Source organism: Centroberyx gerrardi, chromosome 11 (genome assembly GCF_048128805.1).
Source record: "Centroberyx gerrardi isolate f3 chromosome 11, fCenGer3.hap1.cur.20231027, whole genome shotgun sequence".
NCBI classification, from domain to species: domain Eukaryota; kingdom Metazoa; phylum Chordata; class Actinopteri; order Beryciformes; family Berycidae; genus Centroberyx; species Centroberyx gerrardi.
The window spans coordinates 27,870,373-27,891,652 of record NC_136007.1 but is presented as its reverse complement, the minus strand read 5'-3'; the positions used below and the strand labels follow the sequence as shown (position 1 = coordinate 27,891,652).

Genomic DNA, 21,280 nt, shown 5'->3' with positions numbered 1-21,280 from the left:
TGTTTTATCATGGATGTGAGATGAGTCCAGACTGTCAGCTTTGATTTCAGGGCATTTTTAAATCACATTAGATGAACGATTATAGAATTACAGCTCTTTTTCTTCATGGTCCCCCTATGTCACGGTACACAAGAGCATTTGGGCAGATTAAGATTATTTTGATAAAGTAGACATTTCAATTATATACTCAAAAAATTCTCACGGTGCTTTTATTTTTTAAGTCATTAACCCACACTTTTGATATCCTATCACCAGTTTATCTTTCCAGTTTTTTTCCATTTCAGTGTATCTCTATGAGAATTTAGCTATGAACTATGCTTGGCTCTAAATTATTCTGAGGCATTATGGAGTGTATGGTTGACTAAATGAGTGTAATGGTTACACAAGGGTCTTGGTTATCTAAATATCCAGTAACCAACATGCTCCTGAGATACCTTGCTTCTAATATTCCTGATATTTTCTATGAGGAAATTAATAGGGATAAACGACCATTTGCATAAGATTTAGAGAGATACGTAACATTTGCCCAAGTTATTAATCTCTACATCAGTAACATGATGTTTGGTGGCAGAATTGTTAACTTAGAACCTTAATTGCTAATATTCATTTAGCCAACAATGTACTTCGTAATGCCTCAGATTAATTTATAGCCAGTGTAATTTCAGCTAAATCCTCACAGACATGAATGTAGTGGAGGGTAAATCCAGAGAAACTCAAGTTTACTCACCTTTTTATGACTGCAAAACAAGGTTTACCCACATTTTCCATCTAATATGAATCTTTAAGATCTAAAACGATAGTGTACACCTTAGTGAAAAGAATGGTTTAATCTGTCCAAAAACCTTTGCGCACCTTGAAAAGGGGGGACCATGAACATAAAAGGCTTCAGTTGTCAAAAGCGTAGTTTGGATTTGTTGACTCTAGGTCTCCAGTTAGTCTTTTTCTAGGAGGCCAAAGGTATTGTTTATCATTTTAAGTGGAGTACTCTCAATGTACTGACAGCTCGGAGTGAGTAATTCACAAGACCTAGGGTCAAAAAGTCCAAACAAACCATTATATTGTTCATCATATACCGCTTCCCTCATATTAAAGCTGACAGTCCGCACTTGAACGTTGCAGTCACTGTGTCATTTCTCATCCAAAGTAATAACGGTAAGGAGCCCAAGGATCAAACAGTGTGACACTGTCCAAATATTTGTGCAGATCACTGTATGTGCAAAGAAGTGGAAGATGAGAGGATAGGACAGCCATTCTCTGATTGTCTAGAAGCAGCCAAGCAAATACAGTAAAGCCAACAGCAAATCTCATGACATAGTGACACTACATACAGACATCTGCAAACACCCGGCACGCCACATATCCATCCCATTGCAATAAAATGGAGATTAAGAAAGAGGACCTGTTGCGCAGTGCGTAGATGTTAATTTCAACCATCTGGGCAAACAATCTACTAGACCTCAGAAATGCTAGTTGATTGATATCAAAGAAATTGCCTCAGATTATGGCAAAACACACAAGAGTAAAAGGTTTTCTATGCGAGGTTAATGTCCTTGACAGCATCTGAAGTCAATCTGAAGTCAAGAATTTAGATAGCTTAGCAGAGGATCAAAGCCAAAACAAGATCAAATCTTTTTCACCTTGGTTCTCTTACCCAACCTCAAGGACACTGCATCATGTGTGCATCTTCCCTGTTGGCAAAAGCAGACCTTACTGCATATAGGAATCCAACATTTTAAAGCCTTCCGATGCCTTAAAATCGATAGCACATGTCTGTACGGTACTAACAGGTATTGATTTTTGTTACTCTGGTCTATTATTGAGGAGGGTTTCTCTCTGGAGTGCAGCACCGTGTGTACAAGAGGCGTGAAAGACATATTTTCGTCCTTTGTTGGTTCTATAGTCAACCATTGCCACAATGATTTATCTGAAAACTATTAACTTCAAACATGCAGGTACAAAAATTAGGTCTATTAATGTAGCAAGTTGTCTAAAAAGTAATCGATAAATGGTTACATTCATTTTTCAGTGATTAATAATGCATGACTGTTTACTTTCTCATGGAATGGGAAGTCATCTAAAAATAAATCAATGAGTGATTCCATTAAAATTTAAGCAATTGCTAATTTGTTACTGATTATACATGAACCACTCAGTAATCAGCACAGATTTTACCAACAAAAGAGAGGTGAAAAGCTTCTGGGCCAAGACTACATTATTACTATGATGGAGGGGCAGATCAAGTTTTTGGTCAGTTATTTTCACTTTTTAGCATTTCTACCCTTTTATAAAAGGTAATAAACATAAACCATCAATATTATGTAATGTCAGGGGGTGTGATTTGTGCCACCAGAAGTGGCACAAATCAGAAATCAGAAATTTGTATGTGATCAGCAAATGTAAATGTTGGCATTTCTGCCCTCCTGCCTACCAAAACACATTTGGTAGAACTTTGAAAAAGGTTCCTGGAGTCACCTGTTGCTAAGTCAATATATTTAGATAAACACAAGAACAAGAACATCTGCACCTATATCCCAAATATATTTCAAATTGGTCATTTTTTGTATATTGTGAAACATATCTCTAAAATATATTCTGAAGTAGGCTTATATGTGAAATGTGTATTCTTTCTATACAGGGCTGATGGTGGTTTTTCATGGTTGACAATTCATAAACCCATATCCAAGTATGTGTGCTATAAGTGTTATACCAAAATGAAATACCGTTTTGAACTTGATTCTGAAAATTGAGATCAGCATCGTTTTAAATGGATTCTCCCAAGCTTGTCCTCTATCTCCCTCTCCCTCGTCATCATCATCAGCTCTCAGCTCCATGCACCACATACCTGACAGCCAGGGCAAACCTTAAAGCACAGAGGCTGCAGTCAAAGCCTCCCGCCTGAATCTCACCAGCAGCAACTCAAACCTTTTCTCACTTCTGTAGCTTAAACATTGTTTTTGATCTTGCCATTTGTTTAATCTTTCCTAAAGACATAATACTTAAATTTTGAGTTAGAGATGCACTGATAGTAGCTGTAGTATTGGGATTGGCGCTGCTCCAGCGCTCATGCACTTGGATCAGCAACTGAAGCTTTCATGATAGACTTCAATTAAATCTTTTTGACAGTTTTATTAGGCCTAACCAACTGCACTCTTCTTTATCTGTCAACCTATTGTGAATAAGCTGTTTCTATCTGTTAACCTATTCTGAAAAAGTAGTTTTTATCTGTTAACCTATTCTGAATAAGCTGTTTCTATCTGTTAACCTATTCTGAATAAGCTGTTTTTTATCTGTTAACCTATTCTGAATAAGCTGTAGAGAGCCTATCAATAAGCTTGTTTGACCAGTATAAATAAAAAAGAGAAATGTGACATCCTCTAGCCTATGTTATGTAGCCTATTTTCTGTTTTATTATCATGTATCACTATTGTCATTTTTTTATTTGAGGATGAAATAAACGCAGTTGATGCACTTGTAACTGTCTTATAATAGGCCAATACTAGGCTGCATTAAGGACAATAAATTGAGTACTACTCAGATCAGTACTCATATTAGCTGATTGATAAACTTTGGATTTGTAGTCAGCACTTGTATCAGTTCTGAAATATTGCTATCGGTGCACCTCTAATGTGAATGTAAGTTTGGACACGGAAGACAGGTGGAGTATGACTGAGACTTGTGCAGCTGTGAGTCCCACTGCCATCAACCACAAGCAAACAGGTGGAGAACCACACAAGACAGCGGCTACAGGCAAAAAGGGCTCGCCGTTTTTTTTTTTTTTTTTACCCTCTTCTTCTCTAAGTCTTTCTGAAGCGCCTCTGCTCTCGACTTTTCGAGGAGCAGGCTCTGCTCAAGCTGACGAATATGGGCATGTTCCAATTTCGTCTGAGTCTACGGAGAGAGAGAGAGAGAGAGAGAGAGAGAGACAAAGAGAAAGACAGGAAAAAAGACAAAGTGGTCGAAGAGAAGGGAGAAACAACAAGACTGGCAGGGGCGAGAGACCCAGACCCACAGGCGGAAGGGAAAAGATATAGATCATAAAAAGCAGTGAACAGATTTGTAGACAGCAGCACTGAAAATAGTAAAGACGTCTCCGAGAGTTCTGAGCTGACTTCAAGGAAAACTGAGTGGATCACATGATGGCGAGCCACGAGGAGGAGGGGGCTGGGGATTTAGGCCAGACGTCCCCTCAATGGTTTACATATTAGGGCTGGTATTTATTTTCAGTGCTGATGTTGGGATTGAGCTTGCAGAAAAAGTAATTTTTTAGACAGATAGACAGACAGATAGATAGATAGTTAAACTTTATTAGGTACACCTGTCTTGTAGCGGCTGGCCATCTGCTGCTATAGCCCATTTATCATAAGGGACAACAACTTGTATGTCCTGAGATGCACTTCTGCACACCACTGTTGCAAAGAGAGCTGTTACTGGAGCATTTGTGGCCTTTCTGGTAGCTTGAACAAGTCGGCCCATTCTCCTCCAACAAGGTGTTTTCGCTCACTGGATGTGTTTCGTTTCTCGCACCGTTCTCTGTAAATTCTAGAGACTGTAATCCCAGGAGGGCAGCTGAAAAAAGAAGACTCTTAGATCACGCATCTTGCCCGTTCTAATATTTAGTCGGAACAAAACACTAAACCACTTCACCATGACTGCGTGCTTTATATATTGAGTTGCTGCCACATGATTCGCTGTGCGGAGGAGCAGGCTGTTTGCGTTAACGAGCAGGTGTACCTAATAAAGTGGCCGGTGAGTGTATATTCTCAAGTGTGATTATAATTTCAATAGTTTTCACTGCAATTCAAATACATTTATTCTCATCAAGGAATATTTGTTTCTGAAAGCTGAAAATATGTCTTCTTAGTTATGCAATAGTCTACTACTATTATGATGTAAACGATCATAAAGTGTTAATTTGGTCAAGTGAGGATGACTTATTTTGAGACAGAATGATGTGGGCTTACTGTAGCGTAGAGCTGTGGCTTAAGGCTGGCACAGAAGTTTCCATCGCTGTCAATTACTGCTCTGCACACCCAGGGAGGTGATTAACTGATATGAGCTTTGGCAAACTCATATTTAGAGTTGGCCTTTCCTATTAGATACCCTTTTAATTGCATTGTAAGCGTGTCTTATCCTATTAGGCATTAAGCCTATTGTCTTTTTATCCTCTTTCATGCGTCAATATGGCTTCCGTGCAGCGTCGGAACATTATGCTGGAATATTATAAAGTTAGGCGACACTTGTACAAAGCTTGGAGCAGAGAGATTAAGAATGTGATTGTGGTATACAACTTTTTAAAAACCAGTATCCTCAAGTAGTAGTTTGGAGTCTGTAGTCTCAAAACATACAGTACATCCCGCAGTTATTTATCTAATTTTAGAGAGCTGTAGGCTGAAAGAGTTTTAAAAATAACACTTCAGTCGTCATGTTACGCACCGTGTAATTACAAATTTGTTTCTACGCGTATCCGTTTGGAGTGTGAGTGCAGGGTCAGCCAGCAGCGCTGTCGTATTCACTGATGTGTGAGTATGCAAAATGGGAATATATTAGATTTTCCTACCATTCAGGTTCTTTCTCATGGGACACAGAGAGGACAGACATTGTACCTTATCAAATTAGATTTTAGATCGTTTTTTTTCCTTTGTTGTATTAAAATAGTATCTTAAAAAAACAAAACATTCTCAAGTTTGCTTGTATAGATCCCAAACTTTGTGTGGAAAGATGTAAGCACACACACACACACACACACACACACACACACCATTAATACATCTTGCCCACTGTCTTGAGTCCCCAGGGTTTGAATTAGGGTCCATGATGTTAAAGGATACACTAAATATCAATATTAGGCAGGCTTTCATACTTTTCTGTTGCTAGAGCGTCACACATAACTCGGGTTTGTACACCCAAACAAACAGCCCATACATTTCGTGATTCATACAAGATGAGAATATCGATGTGCTGATAGATACCTCCAGGTCTCCTTTGGTGATGGATTCCTCCTCCACTCTGAACTGGAGGTCCTCCACTTTCCTGTAGGAACAAAGTTGTATGGGATGTGGCGCAGAAGAAAAAAACATCAAAGGAACATGGACTCACCACTGAGTAGTATTTGAGTTGCTCTAAGAATTACTGGGCAGCTGATAGGATTGTGATGGGCAAGCCATCTCATTTGTGATTACTACAGCAGAATAAAATGTAACTAATATCGTGATTCATTTTTCTGCCTCACGATACGTATTATCACATTTCTGTATCGCAATATATTGAATTTCAATATATCGTCCCATCCCTACAGTACAGGTTTTGATATAATGATGACGTTTAACAGAAACGCATTTATTGGCTGCATATTAAACAGGGGGATGCAAATACACATTCACTATCCAGTATATTGGTTTAGACCAGTGGTTTTCAATCTGGGTTTCATTCTAGCCATCTAATCAGGGACTCATTTGCACCTGGGATGCCAGGTGACTGTAATTAATCTGGTAAGACAGAAAACAAGCAGTACTCTGGATTGAAAACCACCGGTTTAGTGTATGAGCTGTCAGTAAGAAATAGAGCTGTCATTCAACGTGACTGTGACTTTACTAGTTCTATACACTGCCGTGGCTGCTCATATGTTTTTACTTAATTTTCTTGTTATCTTCAGATAACAAAGTAGTGCTTTTGATGAGATCCCTACGTTTGTCCCATTGCTGTTGCCTTCATGAGAAGCAAGCCTAGTAAGCCTGATAGTGGAGCCAAAGTGCAGACAGACAGAGAAGATCAACAACTGATCAACGCAATAGACTTTACTTTAGTCAAGATATGACACAGGCAGAAATTGCAACCACAATCAGTTGCCTAATTAAGTTGTGATCTCGAGAAAACCACTTTTTTGTTATCTCATGATGATATAATTAAATCGTGATCATGAGAAAACAAAGTCTGACATCTCGAAATAATGAGAAAATTAATTCGTGATCTTGAGATAACCAGAACAAAATAAGAGTTAGCAACCATGACCTCGGCTTCTGTATGTTCCATCAGTTTCTCTTCAAAATGGAATTTTAGAATAGTGACATTTTTTTCTGTTTTGCTTTCAGTATGACTTTAACAGAGGCGTGCGCTGATCTTGCATGAACAAATGTGTAAATAATATGTAATAAAGTAGTGACGAGTGACATTACCTTTTCTCTTCTTCAAGCTGATTGGCCAGTTCCACTTTATCTTTCTGTGTGCTGGCCAACATGGTCTTGACTTGCTGCAGGGTGCTCTCATTCTCCGATATGTACTGCGGTCAGCAATAAGAAAGGTGCTTGTGTAAGAAGATATGACCAAACGCACTCAACAGCAGCTAATTGTTGCATTCCATGATTGGCGCTTTAACAGAAGCTGGTTTATGTTGAACAGAATAAAAAAAAAAAGATACATGTATAATGGCTATGTTTACATGCGTGAGTACCCCAGCTATTGGCCATACTCTGGTTATTGTTAACCTTTCAATATGAATAATCGATACCCTGTGATACCCTGTGAGTCTCCCTGTTGCCATGAATAAACCAACTTCTAATGCAGGGAAATGATATTATGATCCCAATAGTAATAAATAATCAGTGTAATCTTTACTCTTAACCTTTCCTTTAACCCAGGAATATGATTTTTACATGCTAACAAGTTTAATATAGTGTATGTATGCCAGGCATCTTAACCAGGTTTCTCATAATCAAACTATGAGCTTAACCCAGTTATGACATTTACATGTGTTGACCCAAAACCAGGCTGCAGTTAATCACACACTTCAAGCTCAGAATCACGCAGAATCAGGTCTGGAGTCAATTATATCATTTCATTTATAGATAACAGAGAATTTTTCCTGCGCTGTTTGAAGCATAAGACGCTGCCCTCTATTTACCATTTGACAGATCATCACTTTGTTTGCTTTTGTCCATATACCTGCACGTGCTGGGCCTTGAGAGAGCTGAGCTCCTTCTCCACCTCGCAGATGTGGCTGTTGGCCTTGGCCATCTCGGCCCGCTCCAGGTCCCTCTCGGCCAGCAGCTGCTCGATGTGCTGCTGCTTCTCCTTCAGCGCCTCCTGCAGCGCGGTGGTGCCCGAGATCTTCCGGGCGTAGCGCGACGACGTCTCTGTTAGCTTTTAGAGGGGGGAAGAGGTGGGAGGGGGGAAAAAGAAATATCCGGAGTAAAGGATGAAAAGGTAAGAGATGAGGTGGAGGAGAGTGAGAGAAATTAGATAAGAGTAGGATCAGGATGATATATTGGTTTGCCATAATATAAGACCAAATCATGTTGTCCATTGCTAATATGATGGAGGTTCCTGACTCTGTTGTGTGGGAGGATTTTCCTCGACAGCTTCAGGGTGTCAGTCTGTAAAACCTGCAATGAAACCTGCATCACCCTGCCTTAAGGAGCTGCTAGCCCACTTAAAAGGATTTCATTGGTTTCAACGGAGAGTTTTAGTGTCCCATGATGGTCTAAATGCTGTTTCAGAGGCTTTTCCACCCTGACATGACTAGAAATTCAGGGGGAATCACTGAATCCTTGTCATTTTGGGGATTCTGTTGTGCATGAAAATGATCAAATTTGACAGTATTCAATATCCGTCTAACTCTACATAAGATGTTTGTTTTTTTTATCCTTGCATTGGAAATGTGACTGCATTGCAAAAGTATCATCAACCTTCAGATCATAAATGCATTATGTAAGAAAAGACTGTGGGATGCTGTCAAACAAGTTCTGACTCTGCTGCAAAATAGTGGAAAATGCACCATTTTCTTTGACCACTAGAGTATGCTCTATGAAAGGATTCCTGCCCTGCCTATGAATTCAATTAAATTCAATAACCTTTATTTATATATACAGGGTAACACTGAGAATGGAGCTCTCTTTAACAGGGACAGGCTGGATACAAGGCCAAAAAAGCTGCAAGTAGCATTGTGGGATGGGAAATTACCATAAGAAGACTTGGGAGGGTTGAGAAATTTGAAAGATGGTTGAGATGAGAATACAGTGAAATAGCAAACGCTGACAAAAAAAGAGACTCTTTTGATGACATTGAGCAACCTAGGATCATCTGATAGAGATGACACAGGACTTGAATGCAGTCTCAGAGGTTTAGCTTTGATATGGTATCAAATACATGAGTACTGAAGGTCACCAAGGTCTTGAATTCATGGTTAAATTTTGTTTAGACCCAGTATCGAGTATTGCATCAAGGATTGCAGTCGTTTGCCAGGTGTTCAGTGATCACACCTTGATGGATTGTCATTGTATGGGTTCTGCAGAGAAACCCTCGATGTACAAAAATCTCTCATGACAAAATCTCTCACTATCTTTGTTTTCAAAGCCATAAATTGATATACCACGCCTATAAATGCATTGCCTCATTGACTGAGGGGTTACGCTGTGTTAAGTGTGTGCGCTATACCTCTGAACTGACCAAATTTGAATGACAGGTTATTCACAAACCATGCATGAATAATAGTGCTGTGAAAAAAAACCATACAGTCACATTGCATTTGTGCTTGGGATGCATATGTAAACCTCAGTTTTAGTGCACATAATAATTACCTGTTACAGAGGCCATGCAAATTAGAGGCAGTACCCATGTGCTACCACTTAGCAAAATTAACTGTGGCACACCTAAGATCTTTTGAAAGGTGACAGTAAGTCAAAAGATTTTGTGCAGCGTGATCAGCACGGTAATTCAGAATGGCCGCTATCCTTGCTGTCAGACGCAGGCACTGTTGCCAACAATTTAGCAAAGTAAGGGAGAGGGTATTCCATCCAAGATCTTGCTCCCAATTATCAAAAGCTGAAATCACTGTGAGATACCCTAACGTCCCATTCATTTTAGTCTGTTGCCAGCAATCCAGTAAATTAGTCTTAAAGATGCAGAGCATGTTGATAGGGGCTGTTTGGGTGGGTGGGAGCGCCAGTCTGCGGCAGTTTGATTTGCAACGGAGGAGCGAAATGCACTCTCAGTGAATCAGGGCCTCAGTGTATACACTAACAACTAAATTCAAATTACTAACTGCTTAGTAAGACAATCTAATTCAACATTCAATTCAATTAAAATCCCCTAACAGATTATTTAATAAATCCCTCAACAGAAAGTCAAAATACGGATTTAACAAGCTTGCTTAGCATTTCAGAGAACTTGAAAAGTGTCTTAAAGTTTGGGGCATTACTTTTCCTGGTTTCAAAACACATTCATGCCATTTCAAGCCACTTCTTTTTACTCTATATATGAACACTCCCCCAGCTCTCCCTGAGTGTATTCAGGACATAACGCTAGAGTTTCCGTCTTACCAGTCCAGCTCGGCTAGGTCGTCCCCCCACGGAGGAGGCCACGGAGCTGACTGAGCTGATGGAGGAGCTGCTGGGGCTGTGGGCCAGGGAGGAAACCCCCATCGCCATCCGCTTGCTCTTCTTAGCCTTGGCCGGGCTGGTGGAGGGGAAGCCGATGCGGATCACCTTGTGGATCGGGGCAAACAGGCCAAACTTGGGAAGACACTGAAAGTATCTACAGGAAGGATGGGCGGTGGAGAAGGAAAAGGTTAGGGATTTTATTTAGCAGTTACAGATTAAATGGGATTATAAACCCCTTATGCTGCTAATACAAATATATGAGGGTGAATGGATAGCATGTCTGTGTTTCAGAACGGTTATTACTGCTGATGTTCATTGTGTTGAGCAGGAAAAAGAACAAGAAAGGGCAATGTAAGTTTACAGTCCAGCACATAACACAACCTAAATTGTCCTGGCTTTATCTTTGTTGGCTTTCAAATAAGTAAAAGAATAGATGTTAGAGACTTCTTAATGTATTGCTACACAGTAGCAATAAACTGTTTATTCTAAAGAGATATCAATATTGATGTTTCTGGCCTACAAGACATTTTAAACAGACAATTTTTAGAACAAATGTGAAGCTTCAAGTTATCGAAAGATGCAGCATAGCTACCTGACTGCAAACCATCATCACTAAAGGTATTGAAAGCATAACATGTACAATGCCATGCATTATGATTGGTGGCAAGCTTGGGTTAAAAGATCACAGCTATTTTTAGAGGGGTTATTTGGCATGGAGAGTAGTCTAAGAACTAAAATTCTCATTATTCTGGTTCAAAACATAAATTGCACTTTGCTTTAGTCAAGTTGAGGAAGAACTTGAACATCAAACCATATCATCATTGTAGCTTTGTCTCCATGGTTGCTTCATCAAATGTTAACTAGGCCTGCACAATTAATTATATATCTCTATTTCTGTTTCTCCAATTAATAATTATGCAATTTAAGCTCAGCTAAGACAAGATGGGCCCACTGATGATAGTCTGAACACAGACACATTGTTTTTGTAGCTAATAATGGATCATCTTATGTCATTCGGAAATGTTTAAGTTACATATACAAACTGCCAAAGCAAACTGGCACTACACCCCAAAGTAATATGGCTAATTGTTTCAAAAACTTCACAAAATCCAGTATGACGAGTGCAAGAAGGCCGAGGCTGCTGCAGCAGCAGGTCCTCTTCCTGCACAACACAAACGTCCATAACAGTTTCTCTATCAGCAGAAACCAGCAAACCCAAGTTAAAGTACACCATTATTGGTGTTTAGATTAGGGTTTAGGCTGAGAATAAACAGTCTCATGTTGATTTAGAGACTTCCTTTCTGCTACTGTCAGAAGTTAATACTGGACTGATTCAGAAGGCCAGAAACAACAAGTTGAGAATAGTCATTATGTTGATGTAATATGCAAAAAAGTGCTATATCCTAAAATCAGAAACTAATAATGATGATTCATAATCATGATCATGCTCAGCCATAGCATTAGCTGCTACTAATACTCCTTAGACTACTCTCAGGCCACAGAAATCATCTTAATATCACTTTACAATAACAGGATTTGTATTTCAATCAGCAATGGTCACTTAATCGCTGTGTTGTGTTTTCCCTGTCGATTCATCATGCAGTTTGCATGATGGAGAGGAAAAGTTTCAGTCCCTGTTTCCTTCAAAACAACTAACAACAATCATTTTGAGAAACTAATAAGTAGCCCTGTTATTACAAAAACTACCTGAAAAATCACTAGATCATTTGGGCATCATATTTGGGGAGAAAGACACAACCTTATGATCAATCAGACCTAATAATCAACAGACATTTTTTAGTGTATCACAGATGTGTCAGTGACTGTGCTGCTGAGAGGTTTTTAGTTTACAGTTTTCCAGTTATGCCTTTTGGGGTAATGGCTCTATAATTCAAACTGCACTCTCTAAATGTCTAAGATGTGGCATTTCCAGCTGTGTAAACAAATATTTTTCCAGTAATGAAGTAAGATGAATGTTCTGCTGGGTTGAGAGACATTTCTGTGGATTCTGAAAACAGTGGATGACTGCAAAGGATAAACAAGGTAACAGTAAACAAAAAGATGCAGACCAGCTGTGGGCCAATCAGTAACAAATATGCCATCTTGCTTTGACCTATAAATGTAGCTTTCCCCTCGGGCCAATCGGTGTAATTTTGAAAACGCTGGAACACGGCGGTGAGACGCACCGTTTCCCCAAGCTTCGTCGAAAACCGATGAGCTGCGTCTGAGATATCAAGCGTGATGGACGGACAGATGAACCAACTAATGAATAAATGAATGAGCAAACGAACAGATGGAAACCGATTCATAGTCCTCTCCCTGATTTCCTTGTGAGGGAATTCTGGGGAGCTCGAAGCAGAGAGAGAGTGTGTGTGTGCATTTGTTAAAGTGTGTGTGTGTATGTGTGTGTGTGTGTACCTTGTGCCGGCTACTGCGCCATCGTTCTTCCCCAGGGGCTCGTCCAGCTCGACCCCGCACCATTCACCCTTGGCAAAGTCAGTCTCCCCCATATAGCGCACCACTCCCATCTTAGTGCCTCCCACCTGACAACACAGCACAAATGGTCAGAGAAATCACATTGAAACTGAGGTGAAATGAATGGAATAATAATAATAATGGTCATTGCTTTTTAAAGGTGCGATGTGCAGCACTTTTTAAGCATCAGTATATCATAATTGTGATACCTTGGTATAATTACGGTAAACAAATGAGACCATCGTTGAGACAATTGGTAGCATTACTCAAAATGAAGACCGCATTTCCCATAAACCCCACTGCTGTAGCAAAGAGGATGTTGCTACTTGTCTCCCCTCAACCTCCCTGGTGTTGCTCTGCATGCATTTGTTTACTCTGTCTTTACTGAAGAGGATAAACATGATGGAAGTGATTTTTCCATCGGCCTTTCACTCCTTCCACCATCTGCTATTGTGAGAAACTCTGAAAGCTTTAGCTCTGTTTGCACAGTAAGAACAGCGCCCTCTTCCTGTTTTGTGCCGTAAAGCAATCCAGCAGATTTCCCGCCAAATCCGACCTGGTGGCACACAATGTAAAATGCAGTGTAGAGGCCAGTAGAGGCTGCCAATCTTCTCTTCTGGTTTGTTTATGGTAAATAATATACTACTGTCTCAAGATTAACGTGGTAATGATTTCCTTGGATCTCATGAACATTCACAATTATATTCTAATGCAATAAATACATTCTTGTCCATTATTAACAGTGGATTCAAGACTATTTGAGAGGGGAACATGAATGCTGTGTGTCTTATTTCCTACAAACACTAAATGACATCCAACTGCCAGGTGTAATCAGACGGGCATGTTGGTGATGTGAAGGGAGAACCTCAGAGTTGACAACGTTGCAGTGATCAAACCAAAACAACCAAAGTAATAGTACAAACTAATAGCTGAAAATGTTTGTTCTCAAGATCTCGGAAAAGACTAAAAACGTACTTAATTGCTATACACTGTACCTGACAAGATGAATTTATACGTTGAAGCAACACCTCCACGTTGTTTGGCTTGTACCTACAGTATATTATACTTAGATAGACAACATTTTGGTTTCTGAAAATCAATCAATGACACAATACATTTGTATTTCTATTTTATATGAGAACAATACATTTGTTCTCATTTTCACCCTGCACATAAACAAAAAGATGAAAACTAAAAACATTTCATGTATATTTTTATTTTATTTCAGTTAGTTTTGCAAGATAGTTTTAGTTCAGTTTTAGTTTTTTTTAATTATTGTTTACAGCAATGTTTGTTACACCCAGTTTTCATCTTAGTTTTAGTTTCTGATAATAACCTTGATGCTTAGTAAAGCTATTTTCTACAAATCTTAAGAATGTATACCAATATAAAGCATGGAGAACATCCACAGCTTCTGGTACAACCTCTACACAATAAAATGTCTTTCAGACATCTTTCACAATCAAAATTTGGTTATTGCCACGATAATTTGCCGGCAGCTAGAGGCATCAAGTCAAGAGAACTCCTCTGCAGCTGATGAATCACCAGAGACAGCAACTGTTTGTCTGTTGCACATATGGTGACCACATGTATGAGACACAAAAAGCCCCATCAAAATGTACAAACATCCTGTCTGTCACTTTCTATGTGCTGTTTCCCTAAACTTCTAAGAGGAAAACACCCACCACCAGGCCAAGAAGAACATACTGCAGCCAAACTTGTCAACACACATAAATAACATCTGGTAAATAGCTGTCTACAGTTACTTTCAAAATATAATGCATAATAGATAGATATACATAGATATGCCAATTACGTTAAACTCATAACCAGTAATCTAATCCACTGGATTACTCAATCGGTAGCATGATCTGATCGCTTGAAGACCCTTTTGGGTTACTTTGCTGTTAAAATCCAGAGAATATGGAGTTAAATGAAGAATGTATTCACACATTTTGGAAAGCAATATTATCATCTAAAGCCATAATTAAACTTTATTTCACCAATGTCTGTTAAAGCGATGCTTGTGACCAATTTCTCTCCATTGAAACACACTATTAAACATGTAATCCAATAAGCAATTACCTATTTTTTCATGTAACGTCATCACAAGATGTTGATGCTTTGTTTGCTGTTTATTATGTGGGAAAGTGCAAAGTGCGATACAGACGTTTCAGCCTATTATCAGGTCTCCATCAGGTCTTTTTGCCACATAATAAACATCAAATTAAGGCTCATGATCTTGGGAAGACTTCCATCTCTTTTGTGCAGGTCCCTGCCTATTGGATCTACCTACCTACGCAGGACAAACAAAAAAAGGGCGTGGTGAGTCACTCCTCAACTTGCTATTGTCAAATTAATATTCCACTCCTCCCCTGACTTGTCCATTTCCTAAACCACTGGGGCCTAAAACAAAAAAAGGGGGGCAAGAACCACTGTGGAGTCACAAGACATTACCGTGAAGTGGTAGGCGGCTTGCAGTCAGCATGACTGTATGATGTCTCAGTGATTACAGTCTTCAGGGTGCCAGTGGTGCCAAGGCAGCCAGTCAGCATAAGCCCCGTCTTGGCTGCTGTTATAGCCGATCTCATCTTTAAGTTGTACTCAGAGGTTGTGAAGACGGAACAAACAGTACTGCAAGAGCTAATTCCCTATCTCAAGCATGGCTATGGTTTCAGAGAAGCAATCAATAGCTCAAAATCAATAGCTCTATTAAAAAGATGCTATGTGCAAGAGGGAGACACATCAGTGTAACCTGAAATGTAAACTTGATCATTCTGAGTGAATTCATTCTGATTCTGATTCATTCTGATTTGATTTTAGACTTGTGGACATCACTTACTCTAAGTGGACGAACATGCACAGAAAGAGTATTATGTATTCTAATGAAAGAAAGCATAGTTGGTCTAAGCACATGCCTCTTATCTGTGAATATTCTCCTATTGAACTCCTCTTATTATCAAAGCTTTATACCCCCCCTTTCATGTTGAGCAAAATTAAATTTTAAATGGGCCAGTCTATTCTATTTGAGGTGGTTACATGAAGCATTTTTATTCTGACTGGTCTATTATTCTTATTATTAATGGAATATTAGGCTCCATGGAAACCCAGCTAATGCTAGACAGTTTAGAGATGGATTTCAATGTGACTGTGTTATGCCTGGAGAAGACTGTTAGGGGACGACTTTACTCACTCAAGTGGCTTTCACTTATTCAGAATATGCAAATAAAACACCAGCCATGTCACATGCGACACATCAAAAGCAAACTCTCTCGTTTCTCCTCTCGCTCTCCAGCTGCAGAGATGCCCTCTGGTTAAATAGCAACGCTAGCTGAGGAGAGACGGTCCTACGCCTCCTTTGGGTGGTCAGACATCAAAGATGCCGAGGCAAATTGAGACATTAGTCATGTGTTTTGCCACTGAGGTTGTCTCTCTGTTGGGAAACATTTCTACAGTTCTTTTTAAAAATGTTTGATGAGTAACATCTTTGGGCAAATTTTGGTTGACATCTATTTCAGTCTCAGACATGTCGGCAAGTACGACCTTAGTTCCCGATTAAACAATCCCTCTCCAAGAGACTAGGGCAGGGTGCTGCCAAAGTCAACACACTCATCACTAATGGTGTCAAATGAGGACATTTTCACGAATGCTATGAAGATTCCTTTGATTTGAATGCCGCCATCGACTCAAGATGAGTTTGGGTGAGTAAAAGCAGTGGAGGCTACAGCAGAAGACAGTCAAAAGCAATGTGACACAGTTCATGAGACACAAGTTTGAAATGTGGGATTACCTTGTCCCTCCATTTTGGATATGTTATGTAAAATACCATGGGGAAAATAGTAGACTTCCAAGTAACAGATGTCCAAAATCCAGCCTGGTCTCACGAAATTTTGCGAAATGAGTATGATGTCTTAAAAAGCAAATATGTGCTCCGTGCAAGAAAAGTGACAGAAATACATTTCCCCACCACGAAAGGATTATGTCAAGGAGACACGACTGGAAACAGGCAGTAATTTGTCAAAAAATAGCACAGTGGAAAGCGGAGGTCGATGAGGTGGATGGACAGATACTTTTTTTACCATCAATTCCAACTACATCGGCTCAATTCCCTACTCATACCAACAAGTTCTTATGTAACCATGACCAAAACCTTACGCTAACCTTAACCTAATTGTTTAATTGCCAAACCTTACTTAACTGAAGTTCTTTTACTTGCCTAAACTTAACCGTTTTTATGTGACAAAGAAGGGAAAATGGCATGTGACTTGTCCAATTTGTGGTATTGTCACACAATCCTTCCACATTGGAGGAACGTAATCTTCGCATTATTTGTGTCCAACATGTAATCTCAGTTTGTGCTCATTTCACAAAATTTTTTGAGACTGGGTTGTATTTCCAACAGCAGGAGTAGCACGTGACGACTGGCTAGCTCCACGGTCAAGCCACTGCAGTAAGATAGATTACACTGGAGAGGCTTGGAAATAGATGGATAGCACTGATCAATGTGTCAGCAGAGGTCTGTCCTCTCTTAAGTGCTGAAAGTAATCCGGAGTGATTTACAATATTGACCAGTAGGAAGGCCTCCGGAGCTACCCATTTCCCAGTACGCAGGATCTGATGTAACTATCCCTTGTGCCCATCGGTATATGGAAAGCAAAGTGACCCATGGCTGATAATTCTATGCAGAGAATATAATATACATATAATAGGGCTGAATGAGAAGATGTGCAGAAAGTAGAGACTTCCTCTGCAGGTATACTTTTCAACATGCTATGCGATTGCCGGAGACATTTGAACATAACTTGAAATGCTCAAAGCACCATTTTTTCTCATAATAAATGGTTACATCAGTCAGCAGGTGTTGTCCAGGGGTAGGATAAAGGATAAAGGTACAATAGAGGATGACTAAAGGCTGGATACTATTACTAGATGGAATAAAGCAAAAAGAGAATTTCCCTAAGGGGATCAATGAAGTATCACATTACATTACATGAATCCATTTTTTAGTACCTGCATAAAATTGTGATCAGCCATCCACTAGGACTCAGCAACACAATCTGATTACTTTCAGTTACTATGGATTACACTGTCTCAAACATTCATAGAAAATGCAAGTTAAACACATTTAATTGTAACTGACAGATGACAGCATGGACAGTGTCATTATTTTTACCTTTAGCACAATATCTGAATTATCCACCAAGGAATCACCTACTTTTGCAATCTGATGCAAAGTTCATTATTAATCTTAATGGACTAAAGTTACCATTATTTTAATCAGAATACTATAATCCACTCAAATCCTTATTACTGCTCTTATCTCAATATGGGTGTGATCTGCCTCATTTCAGGAAATTTACGTTTTAAGAAAATTCTCAAACAAGTGAATTTAGTGAACGCTTATTTTAAGAAAAATAAGATTGCAAGACTAAATACTGTACTAAATTATTTGTTAAAATTGATTTTTTTGCAGTCTGTTTTATATTTGAATATATGTTTTTAATATTTGATAATTGATTTGATTGTATTTGATAGCTGTTGCAAAGATCCTCACCCACAAAAAAATATCAAAAATTTGAACAACAGCTAAAAACCATCTAAAGCAATAAATTAAACAGACTGGAAATGACATTTTATATTCCTGTGAAGTGACCCATTTGTAAAATTCCTTGATATTCCCTGACCTCCCCAGAGAATCTTTGAAAGTCCCTGACTTTCCCAGTCTAGAATTCACCTCTCAAACTTCCATGATACTCCAGAAATTCCATGACCAGTGGGAATCCTCTTTATCAAACCACTTGTGATCCAACAGAAAGTTATGGACATAAAAACTCACCAAGACGCGATCTCCAACTCGAAGATCCTTATCCCCGCCTTTCTTTACCGAACCGCTGTCGGACATGTTGGACCCCGACTCGTTGCCCGTTTTCACGGCGCTGTTGAGCAGGCCCTCTCTGAGCGGCACTACCACCCGCTGGCCAGGGGGGGCGCCGCCGCTGCCGTGCTGGGTCTGGTTCTGGGCCGTGAGCGAGTCGGTGGAGTGGCTGTCGCTCCCCTCGCCGACCAGCTGGCGGGTGAGCTTGGAGGGTCGCGTGAAGATGCCCTGGAGGGGCTGGCACTCGAAGTAGCGTACGCCGCCCACTGAACCGTCGTTTTTGCCAACTGGGTCGTTCAGTACCACCCCGGCCCACTGTCCCGGGGCAAACTGGGTCTCCCCTAGGTAGGCGATGACTCCCGGCTTCACCCCGTTGACCCAGACCTGTTCGCCCACCGTGTAATCCCCCAAAACATCATCGCCCACTTCAGAGAGTTTAGTTGGCGTGGTGGGCTTGAGTGGAGCGTCTGGAAAGAAAGAGCAGAAACAGGTCAAATGTTGTAATTACTTCCAACTGACTGTACATTGTTTGCCATGGTTGTAAAGACGTAATTGGAACATAAGCAGCCGCACAAAAGTAACAAAAAACACTGATCAATATGTCATCATGTCATGCAGGTTAGCCTCCAGTACGGCGATGCAAGAAACATGAACACTACAACTGAAATAAAACACATACAGTACATGGAAATTAAATCAATACTATCATGATTGCAATCGCATTCCCTCAGCTGAACCCTTCCTCATAGGAGGGTCAAGTTGTTTACACTGCTTACACTGTGAAAGCATCCTCATTCGCAGTCTGGCAGAATCGCCCTTGAAACTATTCATCCGATTTGACCATGTCATGCCGGCGAAAAAAATCTGCTTGTGCGGCAGCATCCAGTGCACAACGGTGCAGTTTGTGCGAGATTAGGCGTTACTCTAATTCCTCGTGAAAAGTGGGTCAGAGAGACAGTATCTGTGATGTGCCGGTGATTAACCCGGCGATGCGGCCCTGTGACAGCGCCCGGTTTTGACAAATAGATGAGCTGGATCTCTGTTTGTTCCACAGCAGCCTGTAAACTGAGCGGGGCACCATTAGCACGCGGTCTGCTGCACTGCACTGCCAGTAAAAGTGTGCGGTGTGTGTGTGTGTGTATGTGTGTAATATGCGTGCAGGCATGGTTGGTGCCAGGACTGTCTCCCTGACACCCTGAGAGCGGGCCTGGGGCTTTGTGAGAACCAATGGCTGTGCTTTATGCCCCAATTGCTCCCATATGTTGTGATGTGAGACTCGGTCGACGTGAATGCAAATGTGTACAACTTCAAAAGCTTTGTAAGCTTGATGATGCAGTTTGTAAGGGTGTCGGAATGTGCTGCCTCCAGCGGATGTTTGTTTTTAGGAATTTTGTTGCCAACATTGTTGCTAGTCACCTACTGATCATCATCTGAGTTGTTGTTTTACTGAATTTAAGCATTGGTTCAGTTACATTTTACACCAAAATTTCAAGCTGACCACAATTTATCAACAAAAGCCACGTGGAAGCTGTCATGTCCTTCACTGGTCAGGGGACTTACTTCCAGGGCAAAACCAACATAGAGCATCAGCATCACCCATAATTCATGGTGTATTTAATCTATAATGCACTCCAAACAAAGCTTGAGGGTTGGTCTGGAAATGTACCAAGAAACCTCCCTCTCAACAATGTCTCCGTCCAACTTTTTTGGTCCAGATTTGAGTGCAGTTTCTGTGTTTTCACATGGAAAATGAACCCAACTAAGAGAAAAGCAGCTCCAGGGTTCAAAATAATAATAATAATAAAAATAATGGTTCTAAACGAACCAGGTGTGGAAACGCCCTTAGACACTAGATTTTCAGTCCTGTAGCGGGGAAAAGCAGTTTTATGATGAAAGACTTTATACACAAGTGCCTGATGGCCCTTGACCCTTGATTAAGATATATTTCAAAGCTTTAAAGAGGTGACAATAAAAAAACAAAAAAGGAGATTTTATATCCAGATTTTATCACATTGTCAAACAGATTTCATCACCATACTAACTTATTACCATCACAGTAATCACTGTCTTCCTGTTTTGTGGAATGTGACCTCCTATTTTTTTTACATTTGTGTTCCTTGTTGTCATCTTTGTTTAAATAAACCAAATGACAGGAATCATGTGCATGATGCTACGTATGAAGTAATGCATTTGTGCGGGCACAAGTTTGTGCACATTCACGTGTTCATGTGTTTCAGTATGTGTGTATGTTTGTGGTTGTTGCACATGATGTCAATGGATTGTGCCCAACACCGCGAGTCCACACAAACCTTAATGATAATGAACTATAGTAATCTTGTAGTAAATTTTAGAATGATGCTGTACAAATATATACAAAACTGTAAGTCTCTACAGGAATATCATAATATAGTGATACCATAGGAGATAACATCATAAAGTATAAAAAGGTTACTCACTAATTACACACTACAGACACACTTTAAGTCCCTATAGGAAGATTATATGAGTAATGATTTTAGTGTAACCAGTTTAGTAACCATGTGATTTTTGTTAGGGG

The 21,280-nt window shown here is 39.9% G+C and overlaps 1 protein-coding gene across 2 annotated transcripts in view; it reads right to left on the bottom strand.

The window, feature by feature from the left end:
* clip2 (CAP-GLY domain containing linker protein 2) overlaps nucleotides 1-21,280 on the bottom strand; it is a 38,549-nt gene that overhangs the window by 8,873 nt on the left and 8,396 nt on the right. Inside the window, exons 3-9 of one of the 2 annotated variants that reach the window (XM_071915147.2) lie at nucleotides 18,685-19,190; nucleotides 12,792-12,916; nucleotides 10,314-10,527; nucleotides 7,939-8,136; nucleotides 7,173-7,276; nucleotides 5,970-6,030; nucleotides 3,784-3,888 (exon numbers count right to left, since the gene is read on the bottom strand). In XM_071915147.2, the coding sequence (XP_071771248.1) occupies nucleotides 3,784-3,888; nucleotides 5,970-6,030; nucleotides 7,173-7,276; nucleotides 7,939-8,136; nucleotides 10,314-10,527; nucleotides 12,792-12,916; nucleotides 18,685-19,190 (1,313 nt within the window). Of the gene's footprint in view, nucleotides 1-1,637; nucleotides 1,689-3,783; nucleotides 3,889-5,969; nucleotides 6,031-7,172; nucleotides 7,277-7,938; nucleotides 8,137-10,313; nucleotides 10,528-12,791; nucleotides 12,917-18,684; nucleotides 19,191-21,280 lie in introns of both variants that reach the window. The other variant, XM_071915148.2, reaches the window with a different exon arrangement.